This window comes from Cygnus atratus, chromosome 20, assembly GCF_013377495.2.
Source record: "Cygnus atratus isolate AKBS03 ecotype Queensland, Australia chromosome 20, CAtr_DNAZoo_HiC_assembly, whole genome shotgun sequence".
Lineage (NCBI taxonomy): Eukaryota > Metazoa > Chordata > Aves > Anseriformes > Anatidae > Cygnus > Cygnus atratus.
In genome coordinates this window covers 11,935,672-11,962,637 of record NC_066381.1, presented here as the reverse complement: position 1 = coordinate 11,962,637, position 26,966 = coordinate 11,935,672, and the positions used below count along the sequence as shown (strand labels likewise).

At 40.5% G+C, this 26,966-nt stretch overlaps 1 protein-coding gene across 3 annotated transcripts in view; it reads right to left on the bottom strand.

The window, feature by feature from the left end:
• Positions 1-26,966, bottom strand: part of PITPNM3 (PITPNM family member 3) — an 85,757-nt gene that overhangs the window by 39,300 nt on the left and 19,491 nt on the right. For all 3 annotated transcript variants that reach the window (XM_035561156.2, XM_035561157.1, XM_050714765.1), the window contains exons 3-5: positions 20,343-20,450; positions 3,972-4,048; positions 875-1,110 (exon numbers count right to left, since the gene is read on the bottom strand). In XM_035561156.2, the coding sequence (XP_035417049.1) occupies positions 875-1,110; positions 3,972-4,048; positions 20,343-20,450 (421 nt within the window). The remainder of the gene's footprint in view (positions 1-874; positions 1,111-3,971; positions 4,049-20,342; positions 20,451-26,966) is intronic.

The window sequence follows — 26,966 nt, the reverse complement described above, 5'->3', positions numbered from 1 at the left end:
TCATTAGCCAAAGGCACTGTTTCTTAGAGATGCGTCCTCTGTAGCTCATTCAAGACTGCTTTATGCTGCATTCTTATAGGTTAATGGCAATAAATTAATACCCCACTGCAAAACACTACAGGATTTCAAAGAGTAGTAGCTGCTATTGGGAATAAACAGATATTACTTTTTTTTTCTCTTGTTAAAGGGTAAAAATCATGTTCATATGGTGAGAGAATTTACAAGACGTGTTAAATCGCTAATATTCTAGATAGTTCTTCCTGTTCTCAGTCTCCAGTGCAAAGCATAATTTTGTTAAATTAGTCTAAGTTTCTCAGCAAGGCTTCACGATCTCCACTTAATTCCTAAACCAATGTTACCAATATGCCATTTTTGTTTATAAATCTAAAAACATTAAAACTATCAGAAGGGTCTTCTATAACATCCTGTCTCTGCAATGGTCAAATATTGAACAGACAAATCAGATACAGAAGTGTCAGCTGGTATATTTGCTGGCAGTTCTAGCTATGCTTCACATTTTAAAAAAAGATAAATGCTGACTACTCATTTTTTAATCAGATTTTAAAGGATGGATGAAGAAAAAGTTAACAATTATCATAGTTTTCTTCTTCTACCTAGTTGTTCTGGATTTATTTATTTTTCTTCCAGATGCACGTGGATGACAGTCTGTAGTCCACCATGAGTTGTTTTTTTTTGTTTGTTTGTTTTTAAACTAACACATCCATGTAGAGAAGTATGAAAGATCATACTAAGTCATTCAGTGAGCAAAAGTTTAAAAAGGATTCATGGCATTTCATTATGAAAAGTACAGGTCATAGAAAGCCTTTCAAAACCAAACTGCAAAGCCAAACATTTGAAAATGAAATAAGCTTACTTGGAAACAAGAGAGAAGGCTGCCGAACAGATTGCAGGGCAGGGAACAAGTCTGATTAAGATGTGTCCCAAAGCAGAAGGGAAATGGGCTTGGGTGACTTTTTCAAACACAGAACTGAAGGTGTTGATGTCTGCCAGCTTGCTGCTTTGGTCCTCTCCTCCAGTGTCTAAGATGTTCCCCCCATGTAGGATCAGAATTAGCACATGAGTTTTGCATTTCTCGTGTTTAACTCCTTCCTGTGAGAAAAAAGAAATAAGAAAGGAGGAAGCCTTTTTATGGACAGTGTCGGTATACTTGGTGTTAATCACAGAATCACAGAATAGTTTGGCTTGGAAAGGACCTTAAAGATCATCTAATTCCAATCCCCCTGCCATGGGCGGGGACACCTTCCACTAGACCAGGATGATCAAAGACCCATCCAACCTGGCATTGAACACCTCCAGAGATGGGGCATCCACAGCTTCCCTGGACAGCCTGTTCCAGTGCCTCACCACCCTCTGAGTAACAAACTTCTTTCTAATGTCCAAATGTTAATGTTCACAAGCAATTAGAGTTGATTCCTTTTCCCACCCCACTGTGATCTTTGTGTTATCTGCTGGGTGGGGGTGGGGAGGATGGGATGGGACACAACACATTTAATTTAAGTATGTCTGAACCAGGTAGAGAACACTATGCTCTGCCAGAAAACCCTTACAGGTCAGGTGTAGACCAACAAAGACTATAGCTTTGTGCACATCAAAAGCTATTGGAAATATGTCCAGACTGGAGATGTCCAACATTCACAGGCAGCCTAAGAAAATGTCTAGATATTGTGAAATGGGCTGCTGCATTTACTGGGAACATTTTAACTCTAATCATCACAGGTTCTTTAAAGAAAAACAAATGAACACATTTGCCAATGTTTTCATTTCTGCTCATGAAAGCATCTAGCAGAAGCAAATGATAAGAGTTTTGAGACTGGAAGCCTTCTGAGACTGTCAACTTATTAAAATGAAAAAAAAAAAGGGGGCAGGTTAACATACAAGACATTCACTGAGAGAGTAAAAAATGTACTGTTGCTGACAGTGAGTATGTGAATTGTCATGCAAAACACAGACAATAATCTTCCATGGAAGGTGAGGTCATGTGCTCCATAGAAAAAAAACGTTATCTATCTACCTGAGACTGGAAAAACATTTTGCATGTTTCACAGTTACACATCTTTTTTCTTCTTTAAACCTTGAGAGTCATATTCATTCAAAGAGAGACCTAATACATGAAAAGATTAGGAACTTTTCTGGTTTTAAATCTTGACAACTATTTTCTTTCTTGTACTTGCTTGAGGATTGTTAACTGCTACCTTGGGTGATCTACTGAGAAAGAAGTTCAAATAAAATAATCAAATATTATATTGTGAAATAAGCTCCATTTATTTTCAGTAACATCTTTTAAATTAATTTATATAAGCTTAGTCTCTACTATGACCCCAGTCTTACGAAGTGATCATGATCTAATAGATAGGTTTGTACCCTCATGTGCTATATTCAGATGATTTCTCTTCTCTTTCTTTTTTTCTTTATCAGTCTATCTAAACTGCAAGATGTTTAAGGCAAAGACTGGCTTGATTCGTGCGCTTACACAGCACCTTTTAAAAATGGGATTCTGAACATAGACCAACTCAGACAGTTATACTCTCAGGTCTCAGGACTGCAACTCCCATCACAGTATTATGTTTTTGTGAAGAAACTGGCCAATATTAGCATACCTCTTGCAAGAGAGGAAAAACTTCGCAGGATGAGCTCATATCTTTTATTAAATTAACTACGGTAACTTGCAAACAGGCAACGTTCTAGGCACCTCCTTCTTCAGCTCTGCTACCAAAACCACAATCTTCAACAGTAAATATAAAATGAGAACTGCTCAGAGTTTAACAAAAACCACACACAAAATTAATCAAACAAACAAAGCATTAACTAGAAAAACTGACAAGTAAATAAATGCACACAGATAAATTTCAGCCTGTAGCTTAGCAGCAGAGGTGCAGGGGTGGAAAAGATGTTGGCATGAATGAGAAAAAAATACGTAATTCAGCACCTGTAGAATGGTGACAGACAAATGGTTGAAAAAGAGAGAATTCTAAATTGTTCCACAAAGCCATTATCTCTGTTCAGCCCATGATTTTTAGTCTCCAGTAGAATTACTCATTTTCAGTCCCACATTCATCCTCTGCAGGCATTTTGCTGATCTGCATGTATCTTTCAGTATTGGATATGCTGGTAAGTAAAAAGAGAGTTTTTGAGTTTCCACTTTTTCTTGCTCTAATTTACAATTTCCCTCTCCATATATTCCCAATCCATTTATTCAGAAGAGGAGTTTAATTCCCCTTGAAAGCTTAAAGTAGCTCTTTTCCACAGCCAATGCCAGCTTGTAAACAAGTGGCACTGTTGACAGGTTGGTGTAACTGAAAGCTTCAAAACAGGTAAAAATTCAAGCAGGTCAATATTGCTCAAGTAACTGTTAAAAAAGTCTTTCAGCACAGTTGTATTTAACAGGTAGCTTTCACAGAAGGAGTCAAAAGGAACAAAATAAATTTGCCTGTAATCAGCAGTTCAGTCATGACTAAGACAAGGAGCTCAAGGGCTGAACTGAAAGGACACCTGATGTCAAAGACTGTCAGCATTTTCAGGGGACATTTGGCCTGGGATTCTTGAAATACGGAAATGTAGACATTTCTGTTTCCTGTCCTATGTTGGGACAGAGGACCTTAATCAGTCAACTGGAAGGAGCACAACTTGTTTAGATTCTTTGCTTCTTCTAAAGAAGTAATTTTGTTACTGCTAATTTCCTGACCGCTGCCAAATCTGCTTCTCAAAACCTGTATTTGACCTGAAGCACTAAGTAGACATCTTTTGAGAGAAATGGGTCATATTTCCACCTAAGTGAATTATGTAATATGTGAAAATCTCATTTTGATTTTCAGTTATTGCATGTGCACTTACTGAAAAATAAAAAAGAAAGACTAAGCCATCAAAGAGGCTTACAATTACATAATACGAGAGTATTTCCACATATCTGATCCTTGGAAATCAGCACGATCTGTTTCGGGAAACAATCTCACCTCATTGTCCTCATGTATTTCAATACTGCCTTGTGCAGGTAACCTTTGTTTTCTTAAAGAGGCTCTATATAATTCACCTGAAAGGAAAAAAGACATAATTGATTGCATAAATACTTGGATTCCTCACCTTTTACAGACATAGAATCATAGAAACATTAAGGTTGGAAAAGACCTCCAAGATCATTTAGTCCAGCCATCCCCCTTCCACCAGTATGACCCACTAAACCATGTCCCTAAGCACCACATCCAACCTTTCCTTAAACACCTCCACAGACAGTGACTCCACCACCTCCCTGGGTGACCCGTTCCAACGCCTAATCACTCTTTCTGAGAAGAAATGTCTCCTAGTTTCCAACCTGAACATCCCCTGGCACAACTTGAGGCCATTCCCTCTAGTCCTATCACTAGTTACCTGTGAGAAGAGGCCGATCCCCAGCTCCCCACACCTTCCTTTCGGGTAGTTGTAGAGAGCAATGAGGTCTCCCCTGAGCCTCCTCTTCTCCAGACTATACAACCCCAGTGCCCTCAGCCACTCCTCAAAAGACTTGTGTTCCAGACTCTTCACCAGCTTCATAGCCCTTCTCTGGGCACGCTCCAGGGCTTCAATGTCTTTCCTGTAGTGAGGGGCCCAAAACTGGATACGGTACTCAAGGTGCGGCCTCACCAGAGCAGAGTAAAGAGTACAAGGGGACAGTCACCTCCCTGGTCCCACTGGCTACACTATTCCTGATACAAGCCAGGATGCTGTTGGCCTTCTTGGCCACCTGGGCACACTGCTGGCTCATGTTCAGGTGAGCATCAATCAGCACCCCCGGATCCTTTTCCTCTGCACGACTTTCGAGCCACTCTCCCCCAAGCCTGTAGCGCTGCAGGGGGTTGTTGTGACCACATTGCAGGACCCGGCACTTAGACATGTTGAACCTCAGCCCATTGGCCTCTGCCCATCGATCCAACCTGCCCAGTCTGCAGGGCCTTCCTACCCTCAAGCAGGCTGACGCTTCCCCCTCAACTTGTTGTCGCCTGCAAACTTACTGAGGGTGCACTCAACTCCCTCATCCAAATCATCAGTAAAGATATTGAAGAGGGTGTGCCCCAATATCAACACCTGGGGAACACCACTTGAGACTGGTTGCCAGCTGGATTTCATTCTGTTCACCACCACTCTCTTGGCCTGGCCTTCCAGTCAGTTTTTAAGCCAGCAAAGGGTGTACCTGTCCAAGCTATGGGCTGCCAGCTTCTCCAGAAGAATACTGTGAGAGACCATGTCAAAGGCTTTGCTGAAGTCTAGGTAGACTACGTCAACAGCCTTTCCCTCATCCACCAGGTGGGTTACCTGGTCATAACAGGAGATGAGGTTGGTCAGGCAAGGCTTGCCTTTCATGAACCTATGCTGGCTGGATCTGATCCCCAGGTTGTCTTGCACATGCTGTGTGACTGCCCTCAGGATGATTTGTTCCATAGCCTTCTGCGGCACTGAGGTCAGGCTGAGAGGCCTGTAGTTCCCTGGATCTTCCTTACGACCTTTCTTATAGATGGGTGTCACATTAGCAAGTCTCCAGTCACCTGGGACCTCTCTGGTTGACCATGACAACTGATAGATGATGGAAAGCAGCTGGGCAATCACATCTGCCAGCTCCCTCAGCACCCTCGGGTAGATAAGGGTATAGAGTTATATAGTTTCAAAACAGAAAGATCTGTTCACAGGAAATCCTGTGGATAAACTGAACAATAAACAGGGTTTTTTGCAGTCCTACGTATTAAATACTCCTCTATTCTTACAGCAACATTTATAACAAGATTTGGGTCCTTATGCAGAGATGTACAGTACCAGCACAGATGTTGTTCATCATCTGTGCCTTTCTGGAACAGTAGTGGAAGAGGACTGGAACAGCAGTAGAAGAGGTCATCTCTGCTAGAAGCAAACGTTAGGTATCATAGACACTCTGGGATGTTTTAAATGGCACCAATCACCTATATGTTGACAAGTGAATTGAGCCTTTAAAATTCTCTGAAGACCTTCGTCATCCAGCTCTTCCATAAATCTCTGTGATTAGCTGGGAAACTCCCAGAAGTAACTGCAGTGCTACATTACCAGGATGCATGACAGGAGTAACAGAAATTTACAGCAAGAGATTTTCACACAAAAAAACCTTGTAACCTGAACAAACAGGAAGAAACACTGCAGATAAACACAGTGCTTTCCTAATACCTTTTATCACAACAGGATCATAAGTTCATCATCTGTTATAAAGACAACAATGAAAGTCCACATTGACTTTGGAGCAGAATTTAGAGTGTTTTTGGCTTCAATGAGAGCAGATTCAGTATCTTCAATACAGTCAATTATATACTCAGACCACTGTAGACAAACACCATGTGTTTTACAACATCTCGTCAGAGGCATTAGGTGCACACTCTTGGTCCTCAAACAGCAGGTCCACAATATCTGCTAGTTCAACTGTATTAACATACTTAACAAACTACTATATACTAATATTAATTACTAACAAATTACTATAAACTAATGTTAATTACGGTATTAACATTAACAAATGTGATTAAAAAACCTCAACACGTTTAACTAAACAGACCCAAAGATACAGTTGTGAATACGTATATTATAAGAATTCAAAATACATAATTCTGGATAAATAAATAAATAAATCTGAATAAACAGGCAGACTGGCTGGATAGGCTACTCTACTGGCTATTCTCATGTCCAAACATGAAAACAAGAAAGTGAATAGCAGTAGTCGGCATGGATTTACAAAGGGGGGGAAATCAAGCCTAACCAACCTGATAGCTTTCTGTGATTAGACGATTGGCTTGGTGGATGGAGGGAGAGCAGTGGATATTGTTTACCTCAACTTTATCAGGGCTTTCAATGTTGTCTCTCGTAACATCCTTGCAAACAAAGTGAGGAAATACAGGCTAGATAAGTGGACAGTGAGATGAACTGCCAGCTGGCTGAACTGCCAGGCTTAAGGCATTGTGATCAGAAGCACAAGTCCAGCTGAAGGCCAGTGTCCACTGGTGCACCCCAGGGGTCGCTACTACATACAGTCCTGTGGAGCATTTTTATTAATGACCTAGATGATGGGACAGACTACACACTCAACAAGCCTGCAGACAACACAAAACTAGGCAGAGTGGCTAAGACATCACGTGGTTGTGCTGCCATTCAGAGGGATCTCACCAGGCTGAAGAAACAGGTCAACAGGAATACGATGAAGTGTAACCAAATGAAATGCAAAGTCCTGCACTTGGGGAACAATAACCCAGACTGACACTGTGGAAAACACCTTTGCAGAAAAGGACCTGAGGATCCTGGTGGACAACAAGTTGACTAGGACCCACCAACGTGACGCTTACAGTGGACCAGTGCTTAGTAGTGACTTTTTATGTAAGACAAGAAACTGATAACCTATACAAATAAAACTGAGAGACAGGCTTTTAACACCTAATCTGAGTTTATTGTTCAGTCTACTGTCAATGTATTAACCATCCAATATTGGCCCAAGAACAACAAACTAGTTTGTTTCGAAATACAGAATATAGTGAGATGCTTTATCTGTTAAATGTGCTTCCACTCATTAGTTTTCCTACTCATTGCATGACACTTGTTTCTTTACCTTATGGGCCATTGTTCTCCAAAATATTCATGTATAAGATACAGAATATCAAAAGCTACAAATAAGTCAATATTTATTAAAATGTGTCCAAATGGCAAATTTGTGATGATTTACTGCTGAGTACAGCATCTCAGCATCTGCCTCAACATAACCACTGTCATGTAATGAAACAAGAGAAACTGCCATAAAGTTCTTTATGAGAACTATGGCACGTTAAATCTACAGTAATCTTTTGTTTAAAAGAAAACAATTATGAACTAAAAGTGCCAGGCTGTCTTTACATAACACCCTTCATTCCTATACCTCGGTGGAATTTACAAAGTAAATTTACACAGACTTCTGCATGACAATTAAGAACTAATTCTATAGCAGATTTTGCCATTACCATTCCTTGTAGCCATGAGAAAATCATTCAAACAGTGACTAAGTTTCTCTATATTTAAAAGGAAGGTGATTATTCTTGCCTCTTTGGCAGGCAAGGATTTAAAGGATTAGTCATTTAATATTTGTGTGAAACAAACAAAAATAAATAGCGCACACACACACAAACATCACTAACAAACAGCAACAACATAAACCCACAAACCCGGAAATTCCCAACAAACATAATTGCTTTCTGGAAGTCTCTACACTTTAAATCTGCTTCTAATTAAAAGTGGTGTTTCCAAAAGCCTGTCCGGAAGACCCACTTTACTCTGAGGTTCTTCACAGGAAAAATATGAGTTTTCTAGCACCTAAGCTCAAAGCAGAACCAGCACCACACAAACATTAGTTTTATAATGACATCAGTCATGAAAAATAGTTATTCGGGGCCATGAGGCACTACCTTATAGCGAACCATAATATTTATCTTCAACAGAGTACTGAAACAGGAAACCCAGGATTCATCATGTGCTCACAAACACTTTCTGTTATCTTTACAGTGCAACACATTAGACAAGATACTTCCTGGGATTACTTGTGCCCTGTTCCTTTGAAAATCTTGTTCTAATAATAGGTCTTTAGAAAGCAGAGTGGGTGGGTTGCTTTTTCCTTTATGCATCAAATGCCAGACTGAAGGATAATTCCTTGCTCCACACACATAAAAATCTTATAGATAACTGGACAATAGATTCCAGGCACTGTTTTAATCGCAGTTCCTATTCTATAGGTAAAGTAGACTGCTATCAGAATATTGGTCTTCTTTCCAAACTGTTTTCTCACTTTGACTGGGAAATATCTTTCAAACATTTGAAAACCCAAATCTATAAACAGCTGCAGAGCCATCCTACACAGCTCTGGTTCATATTACTGAGCAGAATAAATTCTTCATGCTACTGAGTGAACTTGACCTAATATCACTGCATTGGCTTCCTGCAGGCTTCAGGAAAGAATGAAAGTCTTAGTCTCTTCCAGATGCTTCCTCAACCCAGCCAGCATGCCAGATCACAATCAATTATTCTGCTAAGATGCAATGACCTCCCTCTTAAAGGTCAAATATCTCGCCTGCGCAGATGAGAGCATCTTTTTGGGAGCCTGGGAGTCTGAAATTGTGGAATTAATTCACCTATCACAGAACTTAACACCTCCCACTCCCACTGCAAAACATTCTGTCTGTCAGAGAACAGAGTTGAAGGTATAGCAGCAAAGGCAATTAAAAAAATAGAGAGAGAGAAATAAAAATCTCCTAAACCACAAAAATTACCTTGCATGTAAAACTCCACAGATGACAGAAAGAAAAAGAATGCACTGCATATGATGAATTTAAGCTACAACAATTTACCATACTCCTAAAGGCAGCCAAATACATAAACTGCTTTAGGACAGACTAATCACCTACGTGATGTGAGGTGAGAATAAGTATGTCTAAACTGAGGGGAGCAAGAAACATTACATTCCAGTAGCTTTTGTACCTTGGGAAACCAAGCAGAAGTGTAGAGGCATTTCAATACACTCGCAAAGGTTTAGTGACACAAAGCAACACTTGCTCCTCCTCAGAGCAAAAGAACTCAAGCCACAGGAATCAGGATTGTCACTAACCCTGATCAATCCACCTACACTCAGATAAACCCCATTTTGTACTAGACATGAGATTGATACTTTGCTGAGGAGACTTAATTGATGTTTAGGAGATACAAAAGTGCTTTTAATGATGCAGTTTTGCTTGAAGCTGATTATGAGCTTCAAAGGTCAGAATAAATGCTAGAGGGAGAGACTATCAAGCAGAAGACTGCAGAGACAAAGATAAGTCAGCAACTACCATATGGTTTGGCTATTTATCACACAGAGCTACTGCTTATCCTGTGACTCTACCACTTACATGATGACTATAAGGTGTCTGTCAGACATGCATGGATTTCTCTTTCATGTGTACCCACTCGCTCTCAGATTTGGGTTATTCAACATCAGCCTTAGAATAAAATTCTCAGTTAAACAACACAGGAAGCCATTCACATACTAGAAATATCATCAGACTTACCTACCTCTCAGAAAATGACCACAATGAAATTATCCATGAAAATGTAAGGAAACACTGTTGACAAGGCATAGAATCTCTCTGTGATATGAAAAGGCCTATCAGACTTTATTTATCTGCTTCACAGTTTTCGAGCTACAGCAGGTCTCTCACCTTTGCAAACAGCACAGTGTTTGCATGCAGCGCTGCAAGGCAGAACATAAAAAGATGCTGGTGGCTGTAATGAACAAATTACATAGAGTGGTACTGATCCTGATCGCAAGCCTAAGAAAATGAAATGAAGGGTGGCGTGTTTTATATTGGAACATAAATGATTGCATTCTTTTCTGTCACTCAGTTTGGAGAAGTAGTCAAAGCTACTCAGATGACAGCAATGTGCGCAACAGCGATATAGTTTGAAATCTTTACTTCATGTGATTCTTCTCCTCTTCTACTAGATCTGCTGGTACAGATTATGCAAAGCTAGCATGGCTGTAAAGCCTGACACAAACAAAAAAAGGTGAAGGCTTTATTCATCAGAACAATTCATCAGAATACAGTCACCCAGAAAGACATTTGGTTCAAGTAACACAGACACACTTATTTTGCCAGGAAATTCTAACTGTACATGGCAGGAACATCTACACAGAAACAGGAACCAACACATCCGTACACACTTATCAAACCAGAGTCTTGCATGCATGTGAATTCTCCAGTACCAGAACTGTCCTCAGTGCAGATGCACAGGTCTTCTACAATGAAGTGGTACGACAACAGCTTACAACAGGTCTTGTGATCTCAGTGTAGTCACATTAATTTCATGCCTCCCTGTCCCGATGAAATACAGACTAGTATACAAAATGGGACTGTAATAAAAAACTGGCATTGAAATGAGGTTTAACTGCCTTCTACAATGATATGGAAATATCTCCCACAGCACCTGCAAGCTTGCAATAGCCTTTAGTGCCCCCATTTTATTTAAAATAAAAAATTAAAGAGAATCCACTAGTTGTAAGCTGCTACCACAAACTGGGGTTATGCCAGAGGTCACTTGCGCTGCTTTCAACTATTAAGAATTGCTTCAAGCAAGGTCATCTGTTACTTGCTCCTACCCTCTTTCCCAGCTGCTACATACAAATCCCACAACAGCTCTTAAATTGCCAAAATAACAGCATCAAATGGGTGCTGATAAATCACATTACATTTCTCTTCATATAGTCATCCCTCAAGAGGTTCAAGGAATATGAATATAGACTGAAATGCAGACCTCCTGTATTTTAAAATACCCTTTGAAGACATTTACTGTGATACGATGGCAAAAACTTAAATGTCATCCCTGATTAACCACTTAAGGGCATTCTACTTCATCTGTGTAACTACAACCCTTGAAATCTATATGACTAAAGGGCTTTGAAATTAGCTCTACACTTAAAGAGACAGTATTAGGAAGAGTTTAGTTTATGAGGAGACTCATCAAATACAAAGAACTATTCACTTTGTCAAAAGAAAGCATGCTAGTGAAATAAAGGTAGCAGGAACTCTATGTCCTAGCAATTAACTATGCTTTACATAGGAGTACAAAGGTTTTCACCACACAGTGATTTTCACAGAATCTGCAACAAATTGCCATCTCTCTGGCCAGGAATTAGAAGACCATCTGCAATTCCTCTAGTTGCTTGCTACCACCTGTTGCAAAGCTACCAAAAACAAAAATTAAAAAATATATAAATCTTGGGGGCAGTGTTGAAACCAGAATAGAATCATAGAAACCACCTTACTTTCCCACAAAGGATTGGTAACACCAGTAGAAATAAACGTATCTATTCACCACAGAAATTTGCTGCAGGTAAAATGAAGTTCTACAAAGTTACCTTCACTACACAGCTGTGCTACATAGTCATTACATATACATGTATCTTTGCAAATTCATGCTCCTGAGATGCCACAGAATCGCACCGAATGGCTGAGGCTGGCAGGGACCTCTGGGTCCATCTGGCCCCTACCCTGCTTCAGCAGGCCAACCAGAGCAGGGTGCCCCGGACAGTGTCCAAGTGGCTTTTGGAGTTCTCCAAGGAGGGAGACCCCACTACCTCTCCAGGCAACCTGTGCCAGTGCTCCCATCACCTGCACAGTAAGGAAGTGCTTCCTGATACTTACATGGAATCTCTGGTGTTCCAGTTTGTTTATGCTGCATCTTGCTCTGGTGTCACTGAAAAGAGCCTGGATCCATCTTCTTTGCACCCCCATAGAGTACTTTGTATAACTCTGACTCGTTTTGTTCTCCCTTGTGATTACATTGCTAATATGGTCAGCATCAGAGTATAGCACAGCTGAACAGAGTTGTGTGCCTAAGCACCAGCAAGGTATTAAGGGGATCTTTCTTCATCTTCTTCACCACATATCCGGTCTTGCAACGTTAGCTGCTGTACCTTCAGCAGGCTTTATGGTATGCATTGCTTACCCTGTTCTAATCATCTGAATTTAACAGCTTTACAAGTTATCACTGGAACAAACAACATTCATGTTCCACTTTAGAACCTGACTTTCCCCCTGCAAGAATACAAGTGAAATTTATCTTCAAATAGAAAAAAAAAAAAAATATATATATATATATAAAAATGCTGTGTCAAATATAACAACAATGGGAGTACAAAGGAAAGGAGATAATACACCTGCAGATGAGATGACCCTCTGAATGGGACTGACAGCCAGGGAACCTTTAGGCCCAATGAAAATGATGTAAGACCACCTGCTGATTTTAGCATGTGAACCAAATCTTTATACAGGTCCAAAACCAAAAGGGAATCTGTGGAAGGACAGCAAGGAAATCAGGGTTCTCTGCAGCAGGACCCCACACTCAGCTAAACGTACCTTAGAAGTTACCTTAGGTTTTCTCCATTTTGCAAACATTTGCTGAGCTGTATTTTAGAATGCACAGCATCACAAAAATAAAATGACAGCAGTTGTTGAACATGGGTAACCTACTCTAGTATAAACTGCTATCATGGATGATTTGCATGTCAAGGACAGCAGAAGTCCAACTCACTGTTTATCTTTAAAATCTGCTGCTAGAAGTAAATCTGTTTTCATATGAGCCATCTGATGTGTTTTGGAATGCTATTGCTATTCTAATTTCCATCCTTTCCTTCCACTGTTCATTCCATTAAGCCAAATTCTGTTTTCCATTCTTCACATTATCAGGCAGTGGCAGATGCTATTGCAATAAATTTAATAGCAGCATAAACACTACATTTGGTTATGTCCAAACACCCTTTAATTAATTATATGACACTCTAGAAAGAGTCAAGGAAGGAGAGGTCACATACTACTGGGGAGAAGGAGAGTAGTTTGTTTACACAGAACATTCACTGTGGAAAAAATTAGTCAATGCAGCCTAAGTGCCTGAGGATGAGGCAGAGAACACCAGTACAAAGTGAAAATCACTGTAACTGAACGCACAGAGCCATGAGGGTGCATACAGCTTTTTCCATTATACTGAGTATTTTGACTACTGCATAAATGTTGGAGAACCTTGGAGATGAGATATATGGAGGATGTGGCAAAAGGAGACTGAAGCAGCGACCCAATGAAAGATGAGACCAGATGCAGAGCTTGATAAAACATATTAGTGTGCACCTTGTCTTGCACAGCAACATTAATTTCCCGTAGGAGTTTAGTGGCTCCAACTCAACATAGCTCGTAATTTCAGATTTTATGGGTCAGTATTCATACCACAACTGACTAACATCTTAAAAAAAAAAATCTAACCCATTTAATACAAAGAAATGAACCCTTCTGCTAAGTAAATGGAAAATACTAATTCAGAGCCAAGCTGGCATATCTGCAATATTTGCTTGTGATTCTCTTGACCCAATCATTAATTTATTTTATTTTGAAACTAATGTTTGAAATGCAAAATTCAACAAAGCAACTAAGACCCACACATAATTAGACTGAAAAAGAGGTCTTAGGCTGCAGGGTGTGCTTGAGGTTTCTGTCAGTGTCTGACGGCACCAGTTTAATACACCGGTGGGAGGTGTACCCAGGCTGAAGAACTGCTCAGCCTGGTGACAGCTTTGGGAGGAGGTGGGCAGGCTGAGGAGCATCAGGGAGATGGAAAAGGAGATGGACTGGTGGAATCATACCCTACCATACCCAGGACAGAGGTTTCAGCCAGTCATAACATATGACATGAAGAATACCCTATCCTCTCTCCACCAGGCAGAAGGTGGTGAGAATGAAGAGCTAAGGGGGGATGGAAGCAGCTTTCTGCTCGGTGCAGCATGTGAATCCCCTCCCTGCCTACCTTGCCTTCCCAGGTGCCCTTAAGAAAACAGGTATGAGGCTTGGGAACTTGACGGACAGGACGGTGCGGATGAAGATCCATCTAGGTTGAAGAGGCTGCCTAAGGCAAGTCAGCCTGCCCCAAGTAACAAGACAACTTCCATTATGAAAAAAAAATTCACATCAGTGACTCCCTTCTGAGGGGAACAGAGGGTCTGATATGCCAACAAGATCCCATTCATTGGGAAGTCTGCTGCCTCCCAGGGGCCTAGGTAAGAAACATTACTAGAAAACCTCCTAGGCTGGTATGGCCCTCTGATTATTTATCCATTACTGCTTTTTCACGTATGCAGCAATAAAGTTGGTGATCAAAAGAGACCTCAGGGTCTTGACAATTAGTTAAAGGATCAGGAGGCACGGGTATTGTTTTCCTCTGTCCTTCCAGTATCAGGGAACAACAGTGAGAGAAATAGGCAGATCCAGCTGATCAATATGTGGCTCTGACAGTTTTTTGACTACAGGATGGTCTACATGGCATCAGGCCTGCTGTCACCTGATGGGATGCACCTTTCTCAGAGGGGGAAATGAATTTTTGTGCCCAAGTTGGCAGAGCTGATTGAAAGAGCTTTAAACTAGGTTTGAAGAGGGGAAAGGGATATGGGACAGCATGCCAAAGTTTGAGGCACTCTGTGTTAGTGAGATCCTTCAATCTGCTCCATGAGGTGCAGGCTACACTGGAGCACACTGAAATGTTTCTACATCAATGCATGCAGCATGAGGGAACAAGCAAGAGAGGCTAGAACCTTTAGCTTGGTTCCAGAGCTATGACATCATCGGCATAAGCAAGACTTGGTGGGAAGCATCCTGTGGCTGGAGTGCTGTGATGGATGGTATAGGCTCTTCAGGAGGGACAGGCAGGGCAGGCAAGGCAGGGGGTTGTTGCTGTATATAAGGGAGGGGCTGGACTGTATGGAGCTTGCAGTTGGTGATGGCACAGTTGAGAGCTTCTTGGAAAGGATTAAGGGACAAACAAAGTAGATTTTGTTGTGGGAGTCTAATACAGTAGTCAGCCAGCATGACGACATCAATGAATTCTTCTCACTTCCATAAACAAGATGATAGTTTGGACTTCAGGCTCTATTGCATCAATCAGCTCCTTGCTGGAACACCCAGCTAAAAGCTAGTCAATGTCAAAGAGCATTAAATGTTTGGGTCTGGATGGGGAGCAAATGGACTGTAGGGGAAGTGTAAAAGGTGGCAATGAGAACATTTCTCCACTGTTTCTTGGATGTCTCAAAATTATTTTGGATGGATATAACTGTTGGCCTAGATGCATTACTTGGTCAGGCCCCAGACCTGGCTAAACCCCTTAAGAAAGAAAGAAGAAATAAAGTAATTTTTATTGGAACCTGCAGCAAATGTGCGTGTGCAAGCAGGCACTTTCACATATCTCCAATAAATTATTTACGAACCAGAACAGCAATAAAACTTGACTGCTTTCTAGATGAGCTCTTTTAATCTGTTATTTAAAACACTGAAGGTCAACACATCTCTTGTCATACAACATGGACCTTTGAGAGACAAAACCAGATAGCTTTATTTTTCCTTTTCATACCAGCGTTGAAATAACTAATTTCATAGCTTTAATGCACTATAACTTTGAGAAGGCTCAGAACAAGAAAGGTCGCCTATTGCCATTTTAATGAGCATACAAACTTAATCCCCAAGCGCATTTACGCTCAGACATTAAGTACTCCTTCTGGCAAAAGCCAGTAATTGTGTGCTCCTGAAAAGCATGAGAACTGCAAGAGAAGACAATCAAAAGAAGCAGAGATTGCACATAATTTCCAGATGTCATCTAATTCTAGCATGTCTTACAAAGACACATTTGTTTTCCTCAAAAGAAATAATGACCAAACAAGAACATGCCAATTACCTATAATCCTGTAACAACACAAATTCACATCAATGGAAATATCCATTGTGAAAACTTAATCAATTTAAATGCTGCTCCAAGTTTTCTCCTGAAGATGTATTTCTATCACTGATGAGAAAGGTTGTGGTGGTCAAGTGCTCTCAGTTGTACTTACTGAAAATCAATGACTGAACTAAATTACACACTTGCCATTTATAAAGTTCCTGATAACCTTTGCATGTCTTACACTGGATCTGTAGCATTACTTAAGTAGCGTCCAGTGGGTCTTCAGCTCTGCTCAGAGCATGCTGCATCTTCTCATACATCTTAATTCATTGAAAGATCCCATAAATGATATGCTTTATTAATTGATTTGTTAAACCATGAAAAGCAGTCAGTGCTCAGCTCCCTGCATAGCCACTGAGCAAAACCATTTGTCCTAGAGACTGATTAAATTGCAACAAAGCTTTCTGCAACCAGAGCCAATGAACTCATCACTTTCTGAGAATCACAAGTAAATCCAGCTTCGGCAAAAAAACACATACTCACTGGAAAAGCAGACCATACTCCTCACATCTTTCCATTGAGACAGTGAAGTTCCTCACAAAAAGACAACACAGAGGGCATCTTTGTCTTTTCTACATAATGTTTTTTAAAGAGAGAACCCAGATTTACCTAGACTTACAATTTTTGGCTATAAACACTTGGGCTAAGACTGAAATAGCTTTTTACTGTGGCACAGGAGACAATACAGTCAAGCATCCTCCTCATTCTCTCTTTGCTTTCCTCATTTGTATCTCATGGTTGCTAGTCAGAAACATTTCTACGACTGCTAAATCACTAATTGCTATTCAGTTTTATTAAGCTGTAACAAAAGCACTGTGTAATTAAATATCTGTACTAAAAACACTGCAATAAGACCTATCAGCATTTGGCAGATAACTATGAAGACAAACACAGAGGGGCACATGCAAGGAAAAATCAACAGGTAGCAAATCAGTAGGACTGAATTTGAGAGAGGCAGAGAAAAGAAGGAAATGCCTGTAACTGCCTCACCTTTTAAGAAATCTGATGTATTTAGCACAGGTGCATCAAGGAAAGTTCCTAACCAGCAGCATGCATTACATCCAGCGTTCTTCTTTCTTTTGCACTACTGAAGCAATGAAATTACATGCTGACATAACAAGACATGGTACATGAAATACTGGCTCAGTCTTCTTCTGCCCCACTCCTTACCAACTTTAACTCTTGACTGACAGCCTTGTTCAATAATGGTAAAAACCAGCACAATGAATGAAAAGCTACAGTACACTTACAGTATACATTAAGCAAGGTGTGTGTATATATATATATATATACATACATACAATGTCTCCCCAGGATATATATATATACACACACAGATACACACACTGTAATGTCTCCTGGGAAGACCTCGTTGCAACCTTTCAATACTTAAAGGGGTCTTTTAAAATATAGAGGGGGACTCTTTACTCGGGTAGATAAGGATAGGACAAGGGGGAATGGTCTTAAACTAAAAGAGGATAGATTTAGTTTAGACATCAGGAGGAAATTCTTCACTGTAAGGGTAGTGAGGAACTGGAACAGGGTGCCCAGAGAAGCTGTGGATGCCCCATCCCTGGAGGTGTTCAAGGCCAAGCTGGATGGGGCCTTGTCCAACCTGATCTAGTGGGTGGCATCCCTGCCTATGGCAGGGGGTTGAAACTAGGTGATCTTTAAGGTCCCTTCCAACCCAAGCCATTCTATGATAAGCAATATCAGAATGTAGATGCATCTTACACATAAACCAACTCATCAAATGCTGTTGAGTTGGATACACTGCCTGTAAAGGCTCTTTGAGCGGTTATGTGTGAATAGAAGTGAAGTAAAAGAAGAAAACAGATGAGAATTCTTTCTTTTACAAAACATCGCAAGAAATTGTTGCTTGTGACGAAGGATACAGAGGAGGTAGAGTTACTGTATGCCGTCTTTGCTTCAGTCTTTACTGTTAACGTGTGCCCTCAAGAATCCTTGATCTATGATACCAGGGATAAAGTATGGCGAAAGGAAAATTTTCCCTTGGTTGAGGAGTATCAGTTTAGAGAACATTTAGGCAAACTTGATACCACAAATCCATGGACTTGGATGGGAGGCACCCACACGTCCTGAGGGAACTGGAGGATGTTGCTGTTAAGTCACTCTCCATCATCTTTGAAAGGCTGTGGAGAACAGGGGAGGTGACTGAGGACTGGAAGAAAGCCATTGTCACTCCAGTCTTCTAAAAGGGAAAGAAGGAGGAGTCATGGAACAAGACAGTCAGTCTGACCTCTATCCCTGTAAAGGTGATGGGACAGCTTCTCATGAAGGCCACCTCTAAGCATATGGAAGACAAGAAGGTGATCAGGAGTAGTCATCATGGATTCACCAAAGAGAAATCATGCTTAATCAACCTGATTGCCTTCTATGATGGGACAAACAAGGCTGGAGCCAGTCTCTTTTCAGTTGTGCCCAGCAAGAGGATGAAAGGCGATGGGCACAAACTGAAACACAGGAAGTTCCAGCTGAATATGAGAGCACTTCTTTACTGTGAGGGTGACAGAGCACTGGAACAGGTTGCACAAAGAGGTTGTGGAGTCTCTTTCTCTGGAGATATTCAAAACCCATCTGGATGACATCCTGCGCAATGTGGTGTAGGTGATCCTGCTTGGCAGGGGGGTTGGACTAGATGATCTTCAGAGGTCCCTCCCAACCCCGGCCATTCTGTGATTTTGTGATTCTATAACTGGCTGGAGAGATGAGGGAAAGCAGTGGATGTTGTCTGCCTGGACTTCAGCAAGGCTTTTGACACTGTTTCCTACAACATCCTCGTAAATAAGATCAGGAGATATGGATTAGATGAGTGGACAGTGAGGTGGATTGAGAACTGGCTGAATGGCAGAGCTCACACGGTTGTGATCAATGGCAGTCTAGTTGGAGACCTGCAGCTAGTAGCGTCCCTCAGCAGTCAGTTCTGGCTCCAGTATTGTTTAACTTACCCAACAATGACCTAGATGAAGGGATGGAATGCCTTCTCAGCAAGTTTGCTGTTAACACAGAACTGGGAGGAGTGGCTGATACCCCAGGAGGTTCTGCTGCCATTCAGAGAGACCAAGGCAGGCTGGAGAAGTGGGTGGAGAGGAACCTCATGAAGCGCAACAAAAGCAAGTGCAGGGCCCTGCACCTGGGGAGGAATAACCCCATGCCCCAGTACAGGCTGGGGGCTGACCTGCTGGAAAGCAGCTCTGTGGAGAAGGACCTGGGGGTCCCGGTGGACAACAAGCTGGCCACAAGCCAGCAATGTGCCCTTGTGGCTAAGAAGGCCAATGGTATCCTGGGGTACATTAAGCAAGAGTGTTGCCAGCAGGTCAAGAGAGTTAATCCCCCTCTACTAAGCCCTGCTGTGGCCTCACCTGGAGTACTGTGTCCGGTTCTGGGCTCCCCAGTACAAGAGAAACATGGAGCTCGTGGAGAGAGTCCGGCAGAGGGCTGCTAAAATGATTAAGAGACTGGAGCATCTCTCATATGAGGAAAGGCTGAGGGAACTGGGCCTGTTTGGCCTGGAGAAGGGAAGGCTCAGGGGATCTGATCGATGTATACAAATACCTTAAGGGAGGGTGTCAAGAGGACAGGGCCAGACTCTTCTCAGTGGTGCCCAGCAACAGGACAAGAGGCAACAGGTACAAGCTGAAACATGGGTAAGACTTCTTTACTGTGAGGGTGACAGAGTGCTGAAAAAGTTGCCCAGAAAGACTGTGGAGTCTCCTTCCCTGAAGATATTCAAAAGCTGTCTGGACACAATCCTGGGTAATGTGCTCTACATGATCCTGCCTGAGCAGGGAAGTTGGACTAGATGATATCCAGAGGTTCATTCCAACCTCAACAATTCTGTGATTTCCAAGCACTAAAATATTACTTACATGTCTACATAAAACCTTTAACTATGGGGCATTGTAAATTATACTATTTTTAGTATTTACATAATGTCTGACACCTAATTGCTTCAATAGTCAGATTTTCTTATTAACGTTAAATTAACATATAAGGCAACATTACAAGGTAAACATTACCTTGATTTTCTTCCATCTTCCCAATTGTTTCTATCTGCTCAACAAGGTCATTTGAGTTCCATTGGCTCATGCCTATAAGAATGGCACTTTTTCCTTCCACCACCTCTTCTGTAGAAAGAAAAAGGAGAACAGAATAAACTGCAGTGATGAACAAGAGAACAAACATAAGGTTAAAACTAGTAACTAGGAGAGAAATAAACAGATCATCATGTTCCCTAATGAGAATACATAACAAGTTAGCATATGCAAGATTCTCCAGGGAAGCTTCCTGCTTAGTGATATACCCTGAAGTGTACCTATGTGCTACATAAATTTTGAGAGAAAAGAGAGAACTGCTTGCATTTTTGCTCTTACCTTCAGCAAGTCTTTTACAAACAAAGTTGTGAATAAATCACTCGAGTGTTTAATATCAATAATTAGTCAAAATTCCTCCCTCTTCCCAACCCAGGCAAGCACTGAAGAATGAAGATCAAAACAGCCCTAAAACATGGATTTTTTTTTCCTAACAGCTGACAGAAATTTCATATAAACTTCCAGTTTTGCCCAAACCACAGTTCTCCTTTAGTCTCTACAAACTCAGGATACTAACAGTACTGAAGTATCAACGTGCCTTTTTTTTTTTTTCCATGAAACACATTTTACCTAAAAGACTGAAGCTATTTTCTACCCAGAAGTCAGGTAAGTATTTTTTATTCAGTCTTTACAACAGTGCTGTGAAGCAATGTAGTAGGCTGGAAGCCTAAGGATATTCTCTTATATGACTGGGTGGAGCAGAAATGCTTCAGGGGACATGCACTGAAAAAGACAAAGCTTGCTAGTGTCAATATCACTGTGAACTTCTTGAAAAATGAATGACCTTTTTGTTCTAAAAGCCTCTCACCTGACACAGAATACAAATGCTGCACTTTCATGTGTATAATCCAGTAACAAGCTTGTGATCCAATAGCAATGCGCACACACACACACACACACTCTCACACACAAAAGAAAAGATTTTCTGTGGGTCATACAGGTAAAAACGCTGCAATGAAACTGTTCAAGTAGTAACTATCTAGCACTGACGTAATTATATTAATATAATACAAATACTCATTTAGGTTATATACTCATTCAGGAAACGAAATATGCTATACTATAGGGTAGTTAAAATATTCTATAACAGTCAAACTATATGAACTTCTCAGAATGTGAACACGAACATTTTCCAAGATGCAAGGAAAACCTCAGTCAACATCCTGGGACTTCTATCAGTCATATAATTGTAGTTCAACATTCACCTCAGCCTGAAAATAGAGCTCTAAATGTGGCCCATTATTATAAACATTTTTAAGTTTATTATATATCCAAATTTTAACATGTAATCAAAAGAAGCCTCTTCCTACTCTAGACAGGCCTGAAGTGAAAGTGTATCTCTAAAAGTCAACAATAAACCATCAATATTAGCCTGTAGATTTCAATATACTAAAATTATGACTTTACAACATTTAAAAGGCAAGGCAGAGGGAAGAATGGACTCAGAGACCTCTTTAAAAGCGTGTTTTTTTCCTTTTATCAAAAGCCACCTGTGCTATACAAAGCTTTAAATTTTCATCTGGGAGCACCTGACAAAAACCTGACAAAAACCCTCCTTGCTGCAACCTCCTTTCAAGGTGGTTGTAGAGAGCGATGAGGTATCCCCTCAGACTCCTTTTCTCCATACTAAACCACCCTAGTTCCCTCAGCCACTCCTCCTCATCAGTCTTGCTTTATAGTCCCTACACCAAATTTGTTGCTCTTCTCTGCACATGCTCAAGCAACTTCATATACTTTTTTTTTGCCGATAGGCCCAAAATTGAACACAATATTTGAGGTGCAGTCTCACCAGTGCTGCATACAAGGGGACAATCACTTCCCTAGTCCTGCTAGTGACACTGTTTCTAATGCATCACACCTTGTTCACACACAGCTCAAACTTCACACTGGTAGGACATTCAATATACAGAGAAAATATCTTTAGTGATCATCATTTAACTAAGGAAAACCTGCTGGTACCAGTGCAATAAAATAATAGTAAAAAAATCCAACATGGTAGCATAACTCAGTCCTGCCATGAACTGAGAACTTTGTGATTGACATATTCCATGCCACGTGGAAAGCAGGCAACAAGTGAGAGGTGGGCAGAAGAAAACCGTAAAATATTACTTCTCCCTTTCTCTGTGGATTTCACTAAATAAGCAGCTAGCCAGGGCAGATGAATCAACTGTCAACACATATACAGCTGGTTCAGATCGCAAACACAGGTGTTTTAATTCTGTGTTTACAAGGTAGTCAGATAGTACTTTATTTGAGTAAACGGGGTTTGACCCCAGCTGTTTATCAGAAAGCAAAAGCAGCTCACTAATGTTATGTTTTAATTGTGCCCATTGCTGTGCCCTCTGCCTCCTACCTCAGGCAGCCTCTCAAGTGCATATTAGACATGGTTAGATGTACAGTCTGGGATAGTTTCCAATTTCCCCCATACAAAAACAGAGCATTAACTCCAGCTGCACTGTGCAGAGTTCTTTCAGCTGCAAGAGTATCTAAGAAGCATTGATGAAGCAGTCTGAATAAATAACAGAGAATGTGTGAGAAATACAGGTGAGACATGAAACAGGAAATGTGGTGTTGGAGGCAGAATAAGGGAATTAAGCTACTTCATTTCTAGGTGAAAGCTGCAGTATCCCTCCTGGACAGCCTCTCCCCACTCCAGCACAGTCCTTCCTGCAGTTTCTCTGGCACTACGTTTAATCCAAATGAGGCCTATTAATTTAGCCCACACATACACTTTCCTCTACCAAAGACACAAGCTCCCTTACCACTAAGTGTAGGATTGCCTTCTGTCTCTTTTGCTTGTACCAATGCTTTTGTGTGCATTTATTTTTCTGACGTTTAAACGCTTAACTGTTCCTGAAAGGCTGTTCGGGAGAGAGTGGAGAAGAGTACCTTTCTTCACCTCTCAGGTATGTCCTAACCTTTTCTTTTAATTTCCTTCCTTCCTTCCTTTTTTTTTAATTTTTTCCCCCCACTCTGTTAATTGCTGATGTTAGTAAGACTGAAAAATCAACCAGGTCACTGTTATGTGGTCTACAGGCACCTGCACCAGAACAAAAAGAAGCCTGAAAAGTAAGTGCAAGAAGCAAATCGTGAGAAGATCCATACTGGAGAAGGTTTTCTACCTATATCCTACCAGTAATATAGAGGCCAGTAAACATAAAAGCTTATGTTACAACTAGTATGTTACATAATATAAACGTAGAAGTGTCATCCTTCAGGTAATCTAGTAACCAGTCCTTGTAAACGTTATATTTTCCTTCAAACAAATTGGAGATTTTTAAGCTTGCTGTCAGATTAAAATGCAGGTTGATCATGTCGATTTAGTAATCTTCACTTCTGCCTTACAAGGATTCTTAAGGTAGACAGCTCCCTCCTACCACCTATGCCATCTTTCTAAGAGACAGTCCTGAGAACTATACACTTTTTTTTTTTTTTCAGGAGGGAAAAACAAACAAACAATAATAATTAAAAAAAAAACCAGCAAAAGGCTTGTATTGGAATTCTCTTCTTCCAACCCAGAAAACTGACTGAAATAAGTGCAGACACCAATTTATGAACAAGGTAATGGCATGCTTCTTGCACTACTCTCAGAAATAGTTTATACACTTCCTTCAAGACTCATTAAGAGATTCAAGGCTCTAAAGGCTAGGATCTGATGATACAAATTTATCATTTTCCATTTAGGCTTTGAACATCACCTCAGTGCTGTAAAAACCCACCAAAGCCGACCTCCTTTCACTGTCAGATCACTGTCTTTACCAAAAGATTTGCAAGTGAGTCAGGACTAGCACATTGCTGAGGAAGATCGCACATTTGCTTCAGTGATTCCAGCAATGAGCACCAGCAGAAGAACAGGGGACTATTTGATCTTGCACAAACACCAGGAATTTCGAACTGGCAGTTGCCAAATCAACTTCAGCAGTGCCTAGAGAGTGACAACTTGACCATCACCACAACCATTTGGGTAGCAGAGGAAGGGGATGCACCTTACACTCCCTCACACAGTCTAATTCCTGAAAATCAGCTTCACCCTTGCTGTGATGTTATCTGTAAGTAATGACAAAGGGAGGCATGGCACCAGGACCAATTGCTCCAATGACAGTGTCCATTCGGAGACCCCAAGGGCTCACATCAAGTGCCAAATATAGCCAGAAAAATATGGCCTGGCATCAATTTCTTGTGGATTAATTAACAAATTGTTTCTTCCCCTTGCTTCTTTATTAAAATGTAATACTTTCATATTGTTAACACCTGTTTTGCATATGAAGCAATACTGACCATGACAAATGAAGTTTCCCAGGGTCTCAACCACAGCTAGATCTCCTTCCTGAAACATTCCAGAACAACTAGCAACCAGCAGTAAGATACTGACTTAACATGATTAAACATGCACTACATTATCCAGAAAGCAAATTTAGTTGGAGATAGACTTCTGGAATAGAAGCATATTTTTTCCTTAGTTCAACCAGTGATACTGTTTATGACTCTGGGTGAGATGATTCCACTCTGTGCTGATTTCTCCAGCCTACATCCACACTTCTATTCAGAATGAAAAGTGACAATGCTGCAAAAGGCATCCTTTGTGCATGTGCTAAAGGTTTAGAACAACAGGCATTTGTACTGGCCAAAGTCTATGTACACACTAGGATGCGAATCATTGTAAGATACTACACATAAGCAATATTGTTACCCACTGTTTAACAGACCAGTGGCACATACTGTAGAAATAAAGGAGACCCCATTACTTTTCTTCTGAAAATCTGTCTGAACAAAACTTAGTTTGAAGAACATTTTGCAAGCTAACTGCAAAGTAATCAAAACTTGGAAATACTTGGGTCAAACTCCTGGTACAGTGAGTAATCACTGTTTATCAACATTTCAGTCTCTTGCAAAATGTCTTTAAAGTCTGTCCTATGACTATCTTCACTTGAATACAGACCACATTCAGTAAATTCCAGGCACATTTCTTTTATCATTAATCTAAGATCCATGCCTCAGCAACTCCAAAAATGGCAATCACCATACTGACCTTCAAAGCATTCTTGAACAATGGATGTTGACAATTCGAAAGAATATCCCATCAGGCACAGCGAATGATCATACTCCCAAAAGAGAGCCCAATAAAATATTTTGCAAACAAATAAACTACCTCATCTAACTTGTATGAATCATCACCATTTTAGTTCTCTCTAAACAAAATTTTAAGTATGAGTTAGTGCTTAAAGTTACAATACCCACTTCACAGGGATCATAGAAACTGCTGAAATCTGTAAGACAGCTGGTTTAAACTACATGGTAAGTCACTACTGAAATGCATAAAGGCAACCTGGAGAAAAATCAACAGAGGCTGTTTTTCATTTCTACTTCCATCTCTTCCACTCACTAAAGCTTAAGATTTCAATACAGCCTGAACAATTTAGCCATCCTGTTCTCACTGAACATAGAACAGAAACAGAGCACCATCTCTCACTCTTCACTTCTACATCTTCCACAGACACACTTAATTTTGATCCACGTAAGAAGTTTCTCTCATATTAAATTCTCATCTCTCACTAGAAGTCTGTTATTAGAGCATTAACAACTGACTAGCAGATGTTGTTCATTATCTATACATAGCAGTCACATTTTATTTCAAGTAACGGTTATAAAAAGGACAGCTACTGTTATTAGGAGCATTTCAGACTACATAAACTGCCCTGACATTAAACAATTAAAAAGCATTTAATGAAAGCTGAATAATATACTAAAATCAATAGTTCCGTATGCTCAAGAACTAAGAATATTGTGACATTTCTCCCAAATGCATTTAAAACATAGTACGCGGAATATTGTATAAGCACATTTATCCTCTTCCTTCCAAACCTTGGAAATCATCCTGCTATAGAATGGCTGATTCAGTAGACAGCATTAGAAATCTAAAAAAATATTGCACAGACATTCTGATTCAAAAGCAGTTTATCTCAAAAAAAGATGAGCTGAGAAAATGGAGGCAGTAGAGTGGGAAAGGGAAGTTTTGGGATTGTCTTCTCCATTCCAAAATCCAGTCAATTACATACCAAATGTGCTAGCACATGGAATACAGCATGCCAGGCCCAGAACTGTTGTTGACATAAAAGATGACCTATTTCAGTTTTTCAGTTGGGCCTGAGCAACTCCTGCTCTATCCTGTTCTAAGAATTTCAGAGTGAGTGAGGTTTTGGGAGGGAAGGTTCCATAAGCTTTTGAATCATTGGAGTTTGACAGAAATGTGGAGATTATTCTTAAGCATGAAGTTTGCTAGGAGCATGGGATACTTTTCAAAAATTAGGGATAAGACTTCATATCCCCCCCCCCCTTTCCCATCTTTCTAGTTTGGGTGGTTGTTAATTTATGTAACCTTCAGTATTCTTGATTTTCAGAGCTAAAGTACTCTGGAAGAAAAAAAAAAACACCTTCAAGACAGCCACCCCAAATTTATGGCATTTACACAGCCAGCATTAACTTTTTTTTTTTTTTTAATGTGACGGGCTATTTTTCCCCAAAAAGAATCTAGACTAACTTCAGTGAACTACA